Raw genomic sequence first — 20,140 nt, forward strand, 5'->3', positions numbered from 1 at the left:
CAGTTCACATAAATAACCCAAACATTATAGAGTAGAATAGAGAAACTAATTTTAACCTTTTATCAACAGCATTCTCCCAGAAATGGAAAGGTTTCTCTGGAGCCAAATGTTAGGGATTGACTTCTATTGATTTTAGGGAGAAAATATCTGCTGTCTGATCCTCATATGATGTTATTGTGATTTATCTCTGAGAAACATGGCGGTATCATCAGACAGCTGTGTAATTTAGATCTCACTGTTGAAATAAATTGAGCCATGACTATCTGAACTTTGTAAGACGGGCTAAAAGTTCTGCCATAAAAAAAAACAACAACAAAGGAACGAAACAAGAATTGGGACATCCGTGATCTACGTATGCTGCTAAAACACGAATACGTAAAGGATACAGAAGGACAGCGCTGGTGTTGTCGTTATAAACTTTAAATAAAGTTTTAAAAAAATTGCTCCCAAAACACAATAATATTGTTCCTACGTCACGGACCTGAGTGACGTCAGACAGGAACCAGTGGAAGGGAGTTTGACAAATCAAGATGGCGCCCCACGCTGAAGCAGGAAAGAGATGTCAGGATAAATAAAACTCACTCGGAGATAAGTTTATTTTTTTAAGCACCACTTTGTCGAGACGCCAGCTGGATTTTGAAGGAAGAAGACGGAGCAGACACAGGTGTGATGAGTTTGTGTTGACGTCGAGGTTTGTTTGAGGGGCGGTGGCAGCATAGACACATCACGTTACAGACAGGCCACAAGCTTTGTCCAACACACAGGATACAGACACATATACATGTTAATGGAATCTTTACTCCTCTTAAATACTCAGAAAAAAACCCTACAGATATAGTCCTTGACGCAGATAAACATCTGTTACTGGATGTTAGCGGACTGAGCTCGGAGGACTAACCCGAGACAGTGATAGCTTAGCATGTTGCTAATTGACGCTATTACCTCTTTAGTAGTACTAACTAATGTATATATTTATATCTTTACTGGGAAACTTAGTCTATAGTCTATACCAGCCAAAAGCCCCGACAAGTTACCTCGAAGCCTCCTTAAATATGAATAAAGAGGTGAGATCTTTTGGTTTTCATATGAAGTTTGAAGCTGATCGGCTCAGCTAAATAAGCTAACTAACTTATTACCGTGGTAATCAACACATGACGACGTGCTGTCCTGTTTTATTTGATGTATTTGACTACAATAATAATATTAATCTGACGTAACTCTCACTGTGGGTAACATTAATGACGTTATTTACTTGTGTTAGCTGCAGGAAACACTAACTTGTTGTGATGGGGAGTTATATGACACACAACAGCTGTAAGGAGATTATTATTTTTTTATTTTTCAAAAACACTTCAAAGTTACACAGTTTGTGTGAGAAGATTTGTTGGGATCACAAGATGTTCCCTGGTCACGTGTCGTCTGTTTCCACACATGATGACAAAGAGAGCAGTCTGTGTTAGGTTTTATGATTAAAGGTCATATCCTATAACAGATCTCACTCTCCTAAAGCATGGCTGTTTTTATTACCATTTGACAGATTACAGTAATGAGCTGCAACATCAGGTCGATTAATCGGTTTATCTCCTAAATGAAAATGAATGAACACAGCTGTATGGATTCGTCCGATTTTTAAAGGCTAAGACTTTTGTCCGGTTTATTGAATGAATAGACTTGTTGCTTTTCTAGTTTAATGATTTTATTTAGTTCACACTGGCTCTAACAATGAGTGATTTGATGACTAATCCTGGAAAGATTTGGCAGCTTTGATGAATACAACAGTTGAGTTTTATTTATTGTTTATCAATAAGACTGCTGGTTAATTGTTTTATGCCTCATGTAGAAAGTTCTAGGTCTATCTCTGGTTATTTATAAAACGTTTACTATAACCTAAACATGAGGTTATTCTTACAGGTAAATGTTGTGTTGTTAGTATGTAGACGTATAAAGGTTCAAAGTCTTATTAAAGTGGTGTTAATACAGACAGACTACACTGACACAGAGCATTAAATGTAACGCTACACGATCCTGACTCATTGTTGACGTATTTTAGAAAAAAGGAAAATCCTGCTTTGTGTATGTGGAGCCAAGCCCGTGTAACTCTATCATGCATTTCATTCATTTGCTCTGTGGAAATTTGCGCTGTTTGTCGTCTCATGGAGGATTTGGATTTTATACAGTTTACAAACTCAGAACAACGCGGATCTTTAGACTTTAGTGTTGACTTAAAGTGATGAAGGCACTGATCATATATCAGCAGTGACCGATTCAGGGTGTAATGGAGGTAAGATGAAATGGATCCTGAAAGAATTTCCATTGCCAGATTAAAAAAAGGCAAAAGTGCCTTATGGACAAACACGAAGGATATGATAAGTCCGAACATGTTGAGTACGGTAACTAACAGATGATCCCTGTGAATCAGATCTATCGCTCTGCTGGATTTATGGCTCTCTTCAGCAGCATACATATCAAAGTGCCGCTGTTGAGCGGATGTGAGAACAGAGGCTCCTCTGTGTTTATAATGTCAGCCATTGTTGCACTGCACGACCAAGTAACATGATTTTATGACTCCAGCTGAAAAGTGGCTCAAATCCACTGGCATACTGGGAATAGAATTGAGCGGCACATTTGAACTATAAAGTTATAAAGTGTAACCTGTATCATGTTTAGATTTAAACTGTTCTTATCTAGAGTGATATGTCAGCTCTGTGAACGACGACAGCCTTTTCAAACTGATGGAGCTTTTTTTTTTTTAACGTGTTGAATTTTCTTGTTTTATAGTATAACATAGTATTAAAAAAAATTCTGAAGAATAGTGGAAACCCCCTCTTGTTTACTTTACATCTGGTTTGCTCTTGTTTGTTGTAGGAGTCTCTAAATGGCTGAGAGGAAGTCTGGATCAGACGCATACAACAATGGTAAGACCCTGTTTTTAACGCGCTCTTATTTTGTTAAACCGTAAAAGGTAAAGGTTTAGTTTTATGAATCAACACAGAAAGAACTGACGCAGATTCAAGCTACCATCTGAACGTATGTTCTGTCCATTGTCAAATGCATTTTTAGTTATGCTCCATTAACTAGCTTTATGCAGAAACAGTCACACCAATGATATGTACTCATGGACTCATTTCCTGAAAAAGAGCAAAGCCTACAGAATACCACAATGTGTGTTTTTCCAGCTGTGAATGTTCTTCTGTTTGCTGAGCTTCCTTCATGGAGTGTTTTGTTTCCAGGCAAACTGAACGCATAGCTTGGTCTTTAAATTCATAAATCAAATCGTGCCCCAACCTCACAGTCCATGCAATGCACGTATCTCTGCTCGCTACACCTGGCGACATGCAGCATGGGGCTCTTGCTCAAAAAAAAAGGGAAACAACAGCCCATCTGCTGATGCAGGGAAACGTAGATGTTTGTGGATCACAGAGGTGAGGAGTCTGCACGTTTTGGTTTCGCTTCTCACATTTAGGAGGAAAGACGAGGATGGTCTAAGTCCTACCTCTCCTCTCACCTGCCTTACCTCAGCCTTAGACCAGGAGCAGCGCCGTACTCCTCAAGTTCACACTGACAGACACTCAAACAGACACATGCTGGCACATTCTTAGCTAACAGGCAGTGTAACTGTGTACACTGCGTATGGTGGCATGCCCATCACACATGCAGCAGAGTGTAGCATGATTACCATTTATTTGATGTTAAGCACGAGTAACTTTACTCATCTTCAGATCCTGTTCGATCCCGTCTCTGTGTTACCTCAAGCACAAACACAAGACTGTCTTAATTCCAAAACACATGTTTTGTTTCTTTCTGCGCCGTGGCCTTGTTTTATCAGACATTATAACATCAACACGTGCGGTGATGTATTTCATACAGGGGCCTGTGGGTGTTCTGTGTGAACAGTAGGGCGATGGAAGGAGATACTTTCAATTTATCAGAGAAAAGTCCATCAATAATACCTGAGATCTGCTGTGTAGATAGAAACATGCCTGCTTGTAAGTAAACCTGGCTCTTAAAGTGACAGCTCACACCTCGATAGATTTGATTCATGTGAACACACACATTATGATCAAGGTACCTAATCCAACTCCCCAAGTTATCAATGTATTCACTGTAAATTCATGTTTACAGCAGTTTATTGATTACTGGAAATAATCTTGCAGGCTGCATTCGATGAGACGGCGAGCGGCTCGTCGTACTCTGGGGTCAGTTTGGGGTTTGCAGGAATGTCTACTTGTACATGTCACCCCAGTGTTTATTTTTTCAGAGTTAACCTTTTTTTTTCCCCCTGCAAAAAGGACCCATCAGCTACCTTGAAGATGTTCCCTTCAAGATCAACGACAAGTTCCGCTGCCCGGCCAAAGTAGGACTGCCTGTTGGATTCTGTCTACCGGACTGTGGCTCATTACTGTTGGACACACAGGTGAGTTAGTGACAGCCGTGATGTTGACTTTGCGAAGTTGACTTTACACTCAGAATGGAGTAACTGTGCTGAGCCATCCTGTTATAGCATTATGGGCCCTCCCTTCTGCTGCATGAATGTATCACTTTGTGGCATGCGTCGTCATGCTGGACATCAAAGACGAGCCGTCATTTTCACTGTTTATACTGTATAGAGAGGAACGCTGGTACTGGGACCACTGTTTGGTACAAAAATGTTTTTTAACGTACCTGCTCAGAAGTATAAATGTAACTTTACCACCAACGTGTGTCTAATTTTGAGTAAAAAATTTAATTTGTTTAAAATGTATCTTTGGTTAAATTTTTAGTATAGCTGCACTGTCGTTCATTTACTGCTCTGTGCGCCTTTGAATTGCCCCCCAGGGACAAATAAAGTTTTTTGAATTGAATTAATTCATATTTAGGGTTGCAAAGGGGTGCAATGTTTCCGGTAAATTTCCGCAAACTTTCCATAGGAAGTTGAGCTTGTGAATTTTAGAAATATTCCAAATTGGAAACTTTCCACTGGAATTACGTAACTGGAAATTGGGGGTAGTTTAATCAAGCTGTATCATATCCATGCATAAGTATAAACACTTTGTTTTGTCCTAAGCAGACATTAATGCAAAATAACACAATCAAAAAAAGATTTACATCATATTTTTAAAATATATTGTCCCATAATATCATCCAAATGTCCTCCCCTTTATGTAGTCGACAGGCTAAAATGTGTGCCTTCATTAGTCTCGTGTTTTGGGCTCAAGGTGTGGTCCAGGGTTCTAGAAACCACCTGTGGCTGTAGGGGGCGTGGCCTCAATAGCCCCGCAGTAATCGGGTTGTTTTATACAAGATTATGCTAAAATACATTCTCCCCAACTAAGTTTAAGTCTCCTGTTGAGGGCCAACCTTCAATTTTGTAAATTCTTGGTTAATGCCCGTAAATTTCATCTTCTCATGGAATGTTCCCAGAATTTTCCAACCCTGTTCATATTTTGTGATACAAGTTCTTTAAATGTTTTATCAGTCAAGCAGGAGTTAAATGATTTTTGTGGCTTTTATTATTCCTTAATTGTTCTCCTTGTCTCTGTTCCTTTATGTTCCCTCTCTTCCTTTCTATCACTGTGATCTTGACAGTATGACTTTTCTCTGGAGAGGCGTAGTGTGCGCTGGGGGGTTGAAGTGGCTGAGGCCAGACAAGCAGAGGCCAGAGCAGAAGAGGCAGCAGCCAAGCAGGCGGCAGAGAGCAGGGAGCGCTGTGCACAGGCCAAGGACATTGATGGTAATGAAAGCAAGCCTGCTGCAGAGGACCAAGACCTTCTACCACCAGCGTTGAACCCCATCCTGGCGGGGCTGAGCCATAATGACATCCTCACTCCACTGCCTGCCCCGAGCCTCGGCCCAAGGAAAATCCAGCCTAGCACTACCCAGCAGCACTGGCTCAACCTCGCTGACTTTGAGCGCGAGGAGGACCCCTTTGACAAGCTTGAGCTCAAAACTTTGAACGATAAGGAGGAGCTCAGGAGCATCCTCCAGAGCCAGCCCCAGCCTCCACCTCCTCCCTCTGTATCCCAAGCAGAGGTTTCCCAGACGGGGCCCGAGTCACGCGGAAACAGCCCGTCCCCTCCTAGCACCAACACCAGCCTCACAGCCAAGCCTGGCTTTGCACATAAACCCAACGGGTTGGTTGCCTTGCTGGACATGGACAGAGTTGGGCATCCTGGGAGAACAGGGTTTGACACAGATGATCGACCCTGTAATATCCGCTCTCTCACTTTCCCGAAGCTCTCTGACTCTGGTGACCCAGAGCCAGCGAGGTACAGCCCACTCCCTGCACCCATCCCCACGTCCCGACAGAACCTTCCAAATGGCAGCCCGCCGACCATCCCCAGAACTCAAGTTATTGTTGCCCCCGAGCCTCAAAGCCATGTGAAGAGTGGCACACCAAAACCGGTGAGGATCACATTATATTTTGAGTAGTGTACAGAGGTGGTCTGGGATTAATTAATGAAGACCAGCATGTGTTTGTAAATACAGAATCTCACCTAAGAACCCAATTAACACCCACTCATGTTTTCATACCAGGCTTACCCGGGATCAGGGTCAGCTTGTCTGCCGTGTGGCGGAGCCCTTCTCAGCATGACCCCCAGCGAGCGCCAATGTGTGGAAACCCTTGTGGGCATGGGCTACTCCTATGAGGGTGTACTACGGGCCATGCAGAGACAAGGGCAGAATGTGGAGCAGGTGCCTCTCCCCCTCACACCAATGCACAGAAACCCAAAGTTTTGATTTATTCACACAAAATAGATGATTCTGTGCTTGTGTAATTGTCTGTGATGCTTCCATTCTGAATAAAATGAAAAATCTTTCATTGAAATAAAATATTTATTTACACATTCTGTGATCTTTACAGCTAGTCCTACAGAACACACCCTGCCCACTATTACAGCAATACATGTGGGAAAATATATTCAAATTCAAGTCAAAGATCATACGGAGTGGATAAGCAAGATTTATTTTGCGCTAACTGGTTTCAAATTATAAAGCATACAGCATGATATGGGCGATAAACAAACCTTTTAGTTTAACCACAAATTAATCTGTAGTTGTTTTCTTCAATAAAAAATGAAAGCTCAGACACTTCTAAGAGTCTTTTATGTGATGGCTCTTTTTAAGACAAATCAGCAATGGGATGTTTAAAACAGATTCATAATAAACATGTACTTATTATTGGTCTTAAGGTGCTGGACTATCTGTTTGTCCATGGACGTCTGTGTGAGCGGGGCTTCGATGCAAGTGCAGTGGAGGAGTGTTTAGAGATGTACCAATGTTCAGAGGAAAAGGTTTGTTATGTTTGCATTTAAAGTAACAGTGCACTTTGAAATGCATGTGTCAATATCTTAGTAGATCAAATCATCAGTTAGAACACAGTATTTGGTTCTCTTTCTCTGCCTTCGTTTCCATGTCTCACTATGGGATACACCCCATCTTGCGTATCCACAGAACCCTGATACCACTACGACAGTCCTGATTGGCTGGCAGTCTTGACGTCTGCGTCAGAGCTCCTGTCCATGTCTAACCCTGATGCTGTGTCACTCGTCTCCTTACCTGTGTCCTAGCTAACTAGCTAACATTAACATTCAGGCCTGGCGTAGTGGTACAGTGTTTTTGTGAATATGTGCAAGAAGCGTATCCCACATGTCACTCATGCTACTCAGAGTTCCTAATTTAACCTAATCTTTTTGAGGAATGCTTCTACATCTATGATCAGCTCAAATTATTATTTTTATCCTTTCAGGCCCTTCAGTTTCTTGAGCTCATGTCAAGATTTGGCGAAATGGGGTTTGAACGAGATGCCATCAAAGAAGTTCTGCTGGTCCACAACAACGATCAGGACAAGGCTTTAGAGGACCTGATGGCCCGAGCTGCGGCTAGCTGAGCTAAGCTAACCAGCCAACTGCGGCCCAGCCCATGGCTTGCATCCCGCTACTAGCCAACACAGCCCCTTTCCTTCTGCCTACCCTATCACACCATGCTCTGCCCTTGCCTCGGTTGTGGAAGGGACAGCTGGGAGACAGTTGTATTTCTCTCTGTGCTAAAAATGTATTGTGTCTCAGCACTTCTTAAAGACTGTGTGCCTAGAGTGGAGGGGGTCAAAGGGTAACGATTATTCATGGCGGTGTTGTTTTTCTACGAAATCCTCGAATCTGGTTCCAGGATTTGGTACTTCTAGGGTATTTAAAATGGGAAGAACATGGCTATAAAGGAGAAACTGGAAGAATTGGGCTGTGGCATTTAATGCTGTTCTGGTTTACTTCCACATGGAAGTGTTTAAGTGACTGCAGGACTGAACGGAACGTTGATAGCAGCCTCTGAGTGTGTCAAAGAGACCAGTTTTGAACTCTTTAAACTCTTCCACTGCTCACTGCAGACCTAGTAAATGGTGGAGGGGATCGAGTCTTGAAGAGGCTCTCTTCCGATTAAACCAACCAACATTTAAAGTAAAAAAAAAATGATTAAAAAAAACAAACAAAAAAAAAAAGGTTCAAAAAATACATAAAAAATGTCTCAAGAAGTGCCCTCTCTGCTCTGGTGCCCTGCACCCAGTTCTTCTGTTCTACTTTATTCTTTCATTCGTTCATATCTATTTTTCTGTTCATCTGGGCACTTTTGTCAATTAATATTGAAGACACCGTTTATTTGCTTTCTGTTTTAGGAACTGCACAATTCGATCATTAGTCATTATTACTCAAAACGCGACATATACTACTGCCCCAGTAGGCTCTTTGACCTGCACTGGAATGGCCTCATAAACGAGTGGGGAGAAATTAAGAAATCTTCTCCATCGGAAATGACATAAAATATCCCATAACCCATTGGCACTGATGTGACACACACTGCACAGACACATTTCTTCATGTTCCAGTTATTTAATATAGTACACTGACACTTTCATTTAAAAATAAAGAGTTTGATTTGTTAATGTGAGATATGTGAACTTAAAAAAGTGGCGCTTTCATGTCGTTGTGGACTTTCTTTTTGCAGACTGGAAAAGAGTGAGTGGTTGAAAAAGAAACGAAATGTAAGTGAGGGCTGTGTTAGCAGCCACGTCACAGTGCAATAGAGACTTTTCATATTGTGTGATTGTCAGGTGGCATTTTGAGCCTCGAAATATTCTTGACATTTATGATCTTCAAGCCTTGCTGGCAATTTGGATTTAACTAAAAAAAAAAAAGATTTGATTTCAGTAATTTGTCATTTATTCTTTGTGATTAGATATCATGCCACTAGTTTAATCAAACATGACATTAGTCTGAAGACTTGTCCACTGATCGTTCATGTGTGATAACGAGCATTAGTCTTGACACCACAAAAGCATCTGCCCAGTTGTTTATTGGGGGTTATTGTTTAAGAGAAGTTTATTTTTATATTTTGTATTACTAATTCCATGCTACTTATGTTTATAAAACATATCTGGTCAGTTGCACCACAGTGAAAAATTTCCATAATCTTGTGCACTGTGGGGGTAATGGGGATTGATATTGGCACGGTAACAGATTAAGGGCTTAAAGCAGCTCTTGGTTTGGGGGTAGGTCCAACACTTTGTCCTATGTTCCAGGAATGCAAAACATTCAAACCACCCATCTACTGTACTCTATAACTTCATGTCAAAACAAACATTACTTACAGTAATTTATTTTGTCAAATCATAACCAAGAGTCTGTACTTTGAAAAGGAACATTGAAACAATAAGGATAAGCACAGGCAATTGAAGTAATCAGAGCTCTTTCATAAATCTCTCATTCTATCCACTCATAATATTGATTTGTGAGGGAGTGCCTAGTGCAAGAAAGTAAGAAGACACAATCTGTGGAAGTGTCTAAGACTAGTCAGCAAATGTCTGTCTTCCCCAAGGTCCAGTTTAATTAGCCATACCATCGGCCTTATTTTTCAGTGGTTAACAAGACACTAACTTCAACAGATACATATTAGCTGTCCTTACTAAACACAAGTTTGGTTTACTTAATCATACATAAATGCATCTGATTTCCATTTGCTTCCACACACAAATTGAAGTGTGTACAACATGGCAGGTTGTGGACCTCTTCCTATTCCTGTTTGGTCTTCTAATTGTAGGAATAGATTGCAACTAGGTTTATTATCATTTAGGCCACCATGTATGGGTGAATATATCAGATCCACTTCTAAGTCCCTGGATAATTGACCATGACTCTAATGAACGTTGGAATATCTTGACGGTGTGATTAAAGGCGGGTGGGTGATTCTACCCCCCCCCCCTCCCAAAAAAAGGAAAAAGCTCCTGAACTGTGATTTTCAATTTTACTTGGTATTTGGAAAATGGACTTGATTAAATGTGCACATCATTTCAGTGGTGAGACTATTGACATTTGCTGGTGTTCCTTCTTTAGTTACAGAAGCTGGTAGGGGGGTACAACTCTCTGGCTCCTTGTTTTCTCTCTTGTATAGTTTATGCATTTGGATTGTTTCTGTTCTGCAGACAAGGCTCAAACAATACAGATGATTCTCCATCCAGGTATTGTGAGTTGCAACTGGAAGCGTCCACCTCTGTTGCCCAGTCAGCTGATAAAAAGACAATTATGCATCAGAATAGAGGTCATATTTGGTCAGCCTGGGCTCATCAGGGTTAAACAAGAGGTGATCACAGTCACCATTTACATCTCTTAGCCAATCTTTAGGTAACTGCTTGCGAAATGTCATCTGTGTGATATGTTAACCATAAGATTGCGCTAATGCAAATAGTCATTATCTTACCATAAGCCAAGCAAGACAACTTTCTGGGATTAGTTTTTAAAAACTAAATTGAAGCTTCATAAATTTCAGCTTTGAGATTGTTAAAGGTTGACTTGAACTCAAGTGTTCACAGACTACAAACACGAAGGAATATGACAAATGAAAGACAAAGTCTTGCTCAGTGTTATAAAATGTGCATTCAACAACTAGAATTATTTATGTGAAGCTTTACAAATAAAAAAAAACAACAGGATATTTTCATGGAATTGAAACTGGCCATTTCCATAGCCGTAGATTGGATGGTATGGCTATAAAGCCGTCAAATTAAAATGAACGATGTTTAAACTTGTTAAAAAAAAAATATATAGAAATAAGAATAGAAATGTGTTATATATGACGATTAAAGTTTATAACAACCTGAAATAATGAAAAGGGTCAAAAGCAGCAGGGGGAGGTCAGAATGTGCTGAAAAGCTTAGGCAGCTGTCGTGAACGAGCACGCTTGACGTCCGCGTTCACATACGACCTTGTTTTTGTTGATGTTTAATTTGAGTGCGGCTGCGCGTTGCTCAATGCTTTCGCCGTTGCTGACGCGACTTGGCTGGGGAAAAAAGAAAGTGTTCACCCTCTCTGGCTGTTGCTGGCGAGTCTATCGAATCTGAAGACATTGTAGGACCCCGTTCTGGTATTGTTAAGGAGCCAAGGATAATTTAGAGAACATCTCTACCGGCGACGAACCAACACATCCCGTATGTGATCGCCCTTCCTCCTCGTCGGACGCTGCCAGCGAGGGCCAAGGAACAAAATAGCATATCGCCATTATATGATCCAGTGTCCAGAGTCACTTTTACCCTCCATGTGGGTGAGGGAACTGTGTGTATCAGATTATGGCGAGAAAAACAGTTAGCAGGAAAAGGAAGGCAGGAGAGCCCAAGGACCAACAACAGGTAGGCGGAAACCGGTGCGGATCAATTAAAGCTAACGCTAGCCAGTTTGTTGCGTTAGCATGCTAACTAGCTGGGGGGCTAGCCAGGGTTTGCAAATACAGGCCACGTCTGGTGCAATATATTTATGCATTTAACAAAATTAACAACGACGATGTTTTTACACTATCGGGACAAGCTATGGTAACTGTGGCGCAATTTAAATAACAATACTGCGTGTTTCTGTTTGAACGTCAGCTTCACTAATTTTAGCACGGTGATTACCAACGGCAGTACGTTACGACAGCTAGCCAGGAACAGCGTGTTGTTGTAGCTGTAATTAAGATTGATATCACGATGTAATGATCCATATATGGTTAAAAGTGTCATGGTTAACTGGAGTAATCACTATACGCCTCGAGGTCGTCATAGATGAACATTAAAGTTTACATGATGTGTGGTAGATGACTGTTCCTGCTTTGCTAACGTCAACTGCAACGTTTGCTGAAAAATGTTTATGATCAGTTTCACCTACAAGCGAGCTGGCCGTAAATAAACCTGTCCAAAACAATGCAGTTCTCTTCTGCAGGTTTGAAGTAAGAAGATCATTCATTTACAAGCAGTCATGGGTCCAGTTGTTAACATCCTAAAGTATGGATTAAATGTAACCAGCAAGTAGCTGGCATCATTTCTCGCACCTTTTGTGAGATTATAAAGTCTGCTAAATTTGAACCATTTCGCGTCTTACCTTGTGTGTGTAGAGGACTAAAACAGAAAATACACCCAGCATAGAAGTTACAAGCTACCGTTAATTGATAGGCCAACATTTAGACTTCACTTTTAAAATCCCATGAAGTAAACAAAAGCACGAAACGCGAATTTGACTCATATTCATGTCTAAAGATAAATTAATTAGAGTTAAATTTATTAATTAAAGTTATTCTTGGATCCTTTAAAGTGTCCCGGCTTGACGCTAGATGAAAAGTCATCTATCAGATCATTTCTTCACTTGCCGGTTACTGTTTCACTTGCTTTCTTTTGTGTGGCTTCCTTGATAATAATTTTACCATTGTGATAAACTGCAGGGTTTTTTTTAAATACATTTGTATCACGTATAGCTTTTGGTAGCCAGTGTGTGGAAGTCCATACACTCATTTACATACAAGCTCAATTAGACAGTTTTCTATGTGAATGTTGGACAGTAAGGTCTACCTTGCAGGATTTCCAAACTTCCAGTGCTTACCATCAAACAGGCAGCACATGTCACCATTAACAAGTTAGATGGGGAGGGGGTTGCAGAGGTGGTTGAGAAAATAACCTCTAGGAGGATGAGGCTGGTTTGGTCATTGCCAGACAGAAGATCTTCCTCCCTTTTAACATCTGTGCGAGTCATTCTTCTCTGAACAGGCTGTAATTCTTGTGAGGTCAACCACTTACTCCATATATGTATTTTTCATCTACTTGATAGAAACCTAATAATACTAGCCGAGCAAGATGTTGTATTATATTAAGGTCCTGTAATAAACCAACCTGATGCAGTTGTGTATGATTGCTCTGTTACTCATGATCCACTTGAGCTCATTAATCTGTGTCACTGAACTACAAAGACGTGTCCACAGTATTCTGGGAGATGAGTGGCTTGGTACAGTTTGTGATACTGAATTGGAAATAAATCAAACTAAAACCGATGATTGTAATTGGATTATGATAGTGATATTAATCTTAACTAGTTTGATCTTTATATTGATTTGATTTATTAGTGGTGATAAAGGTTCTGCCCTACTGTGAGTTAAGTATTTCTTGTATTCTGTAATCTTTTGGGATAAATGAAGATGATCTTTGGGACATTGACCTTTTCTCTCTTTTTTTCTTTAGCTGGGCTGGAGTCAGACGCCACACAAGCGGAGCCGTGTTTCTTCTTCTTCACGTCATGCCCAGCAGTGGTGGTGCAGTCGGCACTCCGTGGTATGTGCCCTCCGAGGCCGGGAGTTCAGACCTCAACAGCAGCACGAGGTGCGGCTTCAACGAAGCCTCCGGGGCTTCGCAGCTGGGAGGCTCCCTGGAATCCTGAAGGAGAGGGAGTTTTCTCTGGGGCGACTCAACAAGGTGTTTGCTTCACAGTGGCTCAATCACAGGCAGGTGGTGTGTGGGACCAAATGCAACACGGTAAGCATCACATCATTTTATTTTACTAACTTCATGTACAGCAGCATCATTATACTATAAATAGAACATGCTATTTAAGTTTTCTTACACTCAATAACTGAGTAGTGTGCAAAAAAAAAATGCCAGTAAGAGAAGAATAAGCTTTCATGTTTTCAAATTCACTTCAATGATCCATGTTATAGATCAGCAGGGTTTCAGATTTGTAGAAGAGCTTGATGTTTGTCCTGTCTGGTGTAAAGAAGTGTCATCCTTTTTTTTAATTAATTAATTTATTTTTAACTTGATTTAAACATATTTTTCCTTTGACATGACTAAAGCTGTTTTTGAGACTGTGCTTAAACTTCTGACCACTGGTAACCAGCTGGTGAGCTGAATGAAAGGCGATAGGACGGGGGAATAAGGTCAGAAGAGGAAAATACATTTTAATACCTATATTTTTTTTCAGCGACAAAGTGAGCTGCGTCTTACACACTGATGCGTCCAATACACCAGTATAAAATGCTGAACTCCACAGCGTTATTACCACGAGTGTAACCGCCACATCACACACTGCATTCGACCTTGACACGGTTAAAAGTTCACCTTTGTGCTGGGAAACATGACGCAAAGACCATTTTTGAATTTTTAACCGGTTTTCCTCCTCATTAGGTCAGAATCATGCATTCAGAGTATCCGTGATATATTGTAATGTAAATAAACTTTGTGGAATGCTGTGGGTCTGTAGGATACTCCACAACAGCTGTGGCTTGTAAACACAACATTCATAGACCCTTTTCCCCTGACACATGACAACCTTTTCTTTTTTCTTTTGTCTTAACAATCTCGTTCCAATAAAAAGATGAAGTTTCACACCTTGACAAAGATATCTGCTTGAGGCTAAACACACACTTTCAAAAGGAATCAGATCACATCACTCCAGTAAGATCAGGTAGCGGGCTCTGCTGCTACTTTTTAGTGGGTCACGTGTGATGATGTCGACTTGTGTTTACGATTTAACCATTAATGCAAACTCCAATCATATTCACGCCTCTAAATAGCGGATCATTTTTAAGTTTTGACTCCTGAACTCGTTAGGCTAACCTCCTGTCTTTACTCTGTTCACTTGCAGCTTTTTGTAGCTGATGTCCTGACGGGGCAGATAACACGCATTCCGATGCTGAAGGACAGGGAGTGCCAGGTTGGAGGGTCCGGGGTGGTGGGCACAGTGGTGGCAGGGAGGCATTACCACCCAACAGCGGGCTCTCGTTCCCGGCTGGACCAGCAGGGCTGTGGGATTCACGCCATCGAGCTCAACCCCTCCAGAACGCTGCTGGCCACGGGAGGAGACAACCCCAACAGCCTGGCTATCTACCAGCTGCCTACGCTGGACCCTGTTTGTGTTGGAGATGTAAGTGGGTTAGATCCATTTGCATTCACTGACACTATCCCTGTTTAGACTGCCCCTTCAAGCGTGCAGCGCTGTGTGCGTGCACGTCTGACTGTGTGTGTATGTGGAGCTTCTGTAACACCAAAACGCAATGTGAATTCAAAGACTGGGACTCCAATATTTATAATAACAAATAAAATAAAAAAATCAATCTGAAAAGGGCGACTGGGTCACGCTTTAAGAGTGCTGATACAGTCTTAGCCCACAGTTATTCATTTAGTCCCGATTAGTGAGTGTGATCTGCCGTATCAGTCGGTTTGTGGCCCCAGCAGCAGAAGAGCTCCAGAGACTAAAATGTTGGTTGTTCCAGGAGGAAACTATTTCCGAGTGATTGCTTTGACTTTATGTGAAGATCTGCAGAATGTCAAAACTGACCAAGTCAGCGAAACAATCTCCATTAGAGAGATCATACAGCTCTTGTGAAGGTGACTGTGATAGTTACCAGTGTAGATGAGATGTGTAGTGTAGGAACCAGGCTACCTCAGCTGTATCTAGAAGGTACTGCTAACAGTAAAGGAAAGACTTGAGCACATGTAATCTCTGTTGTGCCTGCCTCCAGCCAGAGAAGAGTGAATTACTGTGATTTTATGAGTGTGATGCACGTGTTTTTATTTGTGCTACATTCAGCTTCATAGAGAAGTGTAAGACAAGTTGTTTTGAGTTTCAATGTTTGTTTCAATGTTTGTTTTCCAGGATGGTCACAACGACTGGATCTTCTCCATAGCATGGATCAGTGATAACATGGCGGTGTCCGGTGAGTTGTTTGTGTTCGCTCAGCTGTTTGTTTTCGATGCCCTCTTTTTTTTTTTTTTTTTTTTTTTTTTTACTGCAATTCTGTTCAGTTTTGTTTGTGTTTTTGTGCGCAGTTAGCAGAAGAGCTTCTTTTCACCAGGATGCATCTCTTGTGTTATTTTCTAGGTTCCAGGGATGGTTCAATGGGTCTTTGGGAAGTGACCGAGGATGTCATGAGCCGGGCAGAGCGCAGTCAGAATGAAGAGACTGTACCCTCCTACGCCCACATCTCCCACCGCGCCCTCAAGGATATCCCAAAGGAGTACACCAACCCTTACAACTGTAAAGTCCGAGCTCTGGCCTTCAACAACAACCATAAAGTAAGGCTCATCCACATGCATGTGCTCGTTTTCAGTGAAACGATTCACAGGAACTGAACATCGAGGTCATTATTGAATTGGGCATTTTCACATGTGGTTGATGATGAAGAACATGGAAGGCTGGTCTTAACTTTGCTTTTCTGCTCAATCAATCAGATAGTGATGTCATCGTTGTAACTCAACAAAAACGAGCAGTTTAACTCCAGCCGAGGATCACGTGTATGTATTTTTTTGGCCGAACCTTGAACTAAAGTCTGAGGAGAAACGGTTTATTCATTGGAGTATTAAGGTATCGGCATGATGACAAACATCCAGGATTGTGCCTCTGAAAGTGTGAATTATTCAATGAGGAGCTGTAGTCACTGGGGCATGGAATGTCTGTAATTCCAGACAATGTGATGAATCTGGTACAGGTACATGTATGGCTGTTATATTGTGAAACTGACACTAAATGGCAGAGACTAAATCCATTCATCCTGCACTTTTGTGGGATGTGTATTCTTCAGTTCATCAGATATCGAGCTGTCTCCGTATATAGTTATCTTGCAGTATATTGATTATCATTGAAACGCTGTATAGTGATGTGGGTAATGTAAATCGTGTGGCGAGCGACCCTTCGATTCCCTCTCCTTCATTTTACCACGCAGAAAAAGGACGTGTGTGGTTGAATGACATTCTTGCAGCAAACTGATGAGCATGTTTTTACCTTTGCAGGAGTTGGGTGCTGTTTCCCTGGATGGCTATTTCCACCTGTGGAAAGCTGAGCACAACCTGTGCAAGGTAACACATGGTGTGATAAAGAATCAATCTGTAAAATCCAGAGTATAGGAAGCTTTATATTCCTAATTTTTCATCTAAATAGTGAGATGTTTCCTATAAAATGCTGACAGGCGCTTCTATATATGTGGGACCAATATATTTAGCGATCTGAAAGAGCTACAGAGCGGCACTTTTTACTCTTCTATGAGCACAAAAAAATCACCCTAGCAGTTTAAACCTTCTTTTCCCTCTGAGAGATCCTCAAAACACAACTGTGTCTTATAAACGTGTGTTACTGTTATTAAGGATTTGACATTTGCAAGGCATAATGGGGTTGATATAAAGAAAAGAAAAAAGGTTTAGCCTTTAGGTTAGGTTTGATCTATTAGATCAGTGAGAGAGATAGTTCTGTAATTGAGTAGTGGGGTTGTATTAGGTGCTTCCCAATAGCAAGTGTCAAACATACAGCAGGTGTCGATCAGTTCGGCTCCTTTATTGAGAAACTAGCAAGGATTATAGGCCTTTGCTACCATTTGTTTTAGCTATTGTAGTTAAAATATATATATATATCCAAAAAGACCAATGATCATGTAAGTGTATGCACTATAAAGTTCTTTCAGCACTCGACTTCAGTGTCGGCAAGCTGCTTAGTTTCCTCGTGTTGTGTAGGAGACAATATGCAAAGAGACTTTGTTCACAGGTGTCGCCGAAATCAACACAACAATATAAAAGTTCCTTACAGCAGCTTTAGATAGAAACAGAAAAATATTATATCCAATACTCTAAGGCCCCGTGTCCACCAGGCGTTTTTTTTCCGCCCAGTGGACACGGGCCGCTATCACGGCTTTCGATCAGACACGGGGCGAGGATCCGTAAGAAACAGCAACATGGGGAATATCTCGGCCTTGTCTGGGAGTTGTTACTGGATGAAGCCCGGTTCCAGTCATATTTCAGGCTTACTAAAATTAAATATGAAACTGAAACGGCCAAGACCAACTTCTCCGCCATTGTTTTTGGTTGCCAAGGTGACGAGTACCGGCCTTTCAATCTTGTGATTGGTTCGTTGAGAAAAGAACTTGTGACGTCAGCAGGGCCTTTTTGAAGAGTTGAAAGATTATTAAGTTGAGCGCACGGAGCGGCCGCACAAAAAGGACAGAGCGCTTGTTGGAAAGACGCTGGGCGTTGCGCTTTTCATCCAGGCGGCTGCTTTCTGCTGAAAACGCCCTCTACTCATTGAAAACAACTGAAAAAAGACACTGAGAAAAAAACCCGCTAGGTGGACACGGGGCCTGAATGTTTTCTTACACCGTTTTACACCTCAAAGTGGATCTGAGAGCCATGAGTACAGTCACTCATTTGTGTCAACGATACAAAGAGAGAAGGTTTTCTTAAAGGCTAAAGTCCTTACTAGTTCCTCTTTAAGTGTGATGTTGTTTCCCTCCAGATACTGTCCACCAAGCTGCCTCACTGCAAAGAGAATGTGTGTCTGGCATATGGACAGGACTGGTCGGTGTACGCTGTGGGTTCTCAGGCTCACGTCTCCTTTCTGGATCCACGGCAGCCGACAAACAGCATCAAGTCGGTCAATTCCAGAGAGAGAGGAAGCGGTAAATGTTCTTTCCACTTGTAAAAACACACTTTAAGCCCAACATTTATAACTGCAGACCATCCGTAATGGATTAATAAGCAACACATTAAAAGCCTGACGACTTTAAAAAGCTTGACAGTTATATTTTGTACTGTGCATTGAAGACCTCGGTTTCTGTGCAGGGATCCGTTCAGTGAGTTTTTATGAGCACATTGTGACTGTGGGCACCGGCCAAGGCTCTCTTCTCTTCTACGACATCCGGGCCCAGAGATTCCTGGAGAACCCATTAAATCCTGCCGGAGGATACAGGAAGTGTGCAGGAGATGGCATTCTTAAGCTCACTACTGGGAAAGGCTGGCTGGTATGTAATATTCACTAAACTTCTTTGTACAACCAATGTAATAAAAATGGATTGAGTCTGACATAGAGCATCGTCATTTTTAGTTTCTGTACATTTCCTCACCAATTACCTCCCTCTCCCATTTTTCTCTCAGAATCATGACGAGACATGGCGGAGTTACTTCTCAGACATTCATTCCTTCCCCAACGCCGTGTACACCCACTGCTATGACGACTCCGGCACCAAGCTGTTTGTAGCGGGTGGACCGCTCTGCTCGGGCCTCCACGGCAACTACGCAGGACTGTGGAGCTAGCCTCTTGGTCTCCTCCATCACTGCACCTTGTCCATATTTTTACAAAAACCAGTCCCTCCACCCCTCTCTTTCTTCACGTCCGCTGACATCACTGTCTTAGCTATCCCTCTTGCTCATTGACATATCACTCAAGTTTCGCTTACACATAGACTCAGGAGCACGATCTTACACCCACTGGATCACAGCTTTGTATATTGTTGTGGTGTATCTTTGTGTCCACCATCACACTTGCCCCATCTTCTGCAGTTATTCCTTTGCTCCTTTAAACTCAGCTACTAAGTTTTATATGAATATGTACAAAGAATTAAATAGAAATATTCTCCAGACCTGCAAAATCAGTCACTTAGGAACTCAGAAGAGTTTTAAGATACATTAGGAATAAAGTAAAACATGTTCCAATCATTTAAAACATTTACATCTGACCCGCAGGGATGAGGCTTTAGTCTTTCGCTGGTTTGTTTTTATATGTAAGGATAGTGTTAAATGCTGCTTCCTCTGCGATAACTGACAGTGTCTATGTGGAAAATACAGGTGGAGTTTTTTTCCCCCCCTTTTCATTATCTAACTGAAATGGACAAGAAAAAGAGGGAGAAGGACTAAGGAGAAGATCGTTTCTGAAGGAGCGACACAGAGTGCAGTTTGTTGTTAGACAGAGAATATTTACTGGTTGGACAGCTCGTCCTGTCCTGTAACAATCACCAAGAACTTCTCTTCTCCTGTTGGAAGTAAAATGAAGAAGCCAATCAATATGGGACTTTGTGTTGAGAATTTTCTCCTCAAATGATGCAGAGGAAAAACACTAAAAATGCTAAA

The 20,140-nt window shown here is 41.6% G+C and overlaps 2 protein-coding genes across 2 annotated transcripts; both read left to right on the forward strand.

Moving 5' to 3' along the window:
• The first annotated feature begins 462 nt into the window (after positions 1-462).
• ubap1 (ubiquitin associated protein 1) lies at positions 463-9,246 on the forward strand. Its single transcript, XM_079341249.1, has 7 exons — positions 463-664; positions 2,866-2,915; positions 4,290-4,414; positions 5,566-6,381; positions 6,514-6,672; positions 7,170-7,271; positions 7,727-9,246. The coding sequence occupies exons 2-7, from the start codon at positions 2,876-2,878 to the stop codon at positions 7,865-7,867; spliced, it is 1,383 nt and encodes a 460-aa protein (XP_079197375.1). The 5' UTR covers positions 463-664; positions 2,866-2,875; the 3' UTR covers positions 7,868-9,246.
• Positions 9,247-11,205: 1,959 nt separating this feature from the next.
• On the forward strand, positions 11,206-20,074 carry dcaf12 (DDB1 and CUL4 associated factor 12). Its single transcript, XM_079341248.1, has 9 exons — positions 11,206-11,647; positions 13,499-13,789; positions 14,898-15,176; positions 15,909-15,969; positions 16,134-16,327; positions 17,042-17,107; positions 18,531-18,693; positions 18,857-19,035; positions 19,169-20,074. The coding sequence occupies exons 1-9, from the start codon at positions 11,588-11,590 to the stop codon at positions 19,325-19,327; spliced, it is 1,452 nt and encodes a 483-aa protein (XP_079197374.1). The 5' UTR covers positions 11,206-11,587; the 3' UTR covers positions 19,328-20,074.
• Positions 20,075-20,140: the final 66 nt, after the last annotated feature.

Source organism: Symphodus melops (genome assembly GCF_947650265.1).
Source record: "Symphodus melops genome assembly, chromosome: 4".
Lineage (NCBI taxonomy): Eukaryota > Metazoa > Chordata > Actinopteri > Labriformes > Labridae > Symphodus > Symphodus melops.

Coding starts and splice junctions, on each gene's coding strand:
- ubap1 (XM_079341249.1), top strand. CDS start 2,876: ATGGCTGAGAGGAAGTCTGGATCAGACGCATACAACAATG. Junction 2,916..4,289: donor ATCAGACGCATACAACAATG/GTAAGACCCTGT, acceptor CCCTGCAAAAAG/GACCCATCAGCTACCTTGAA. Junction 4,415..5,565: donor CATTACTGTTGGACACACAG/GTGAGTTAGTGA, acceptor TGATCTTGACAG/TATGACTTTTCTCTGGAGAG.
- dcaf12 (XM_079341248.1), top strand. CDS start 11,588: ATGGCGAGAAAAACAGTTAGCAGGAAAAGGAAGGCAGGAGAGCCCAAG. Junction 11,648..13,498: donor AGCCCAAGGACCAACAACAG/GTAGGCGGAAAC, acceptor TTTTTTCTTTAG/CTGGGCTGGAGTCAGACGCC. Junction 16,328..17,041: donor CCTTCAACAACAACCATAAA/GTAAGGCTCATC, acceptor TTACCTTTGCAG/GAGTTGGGTGCTGTTTCCCT.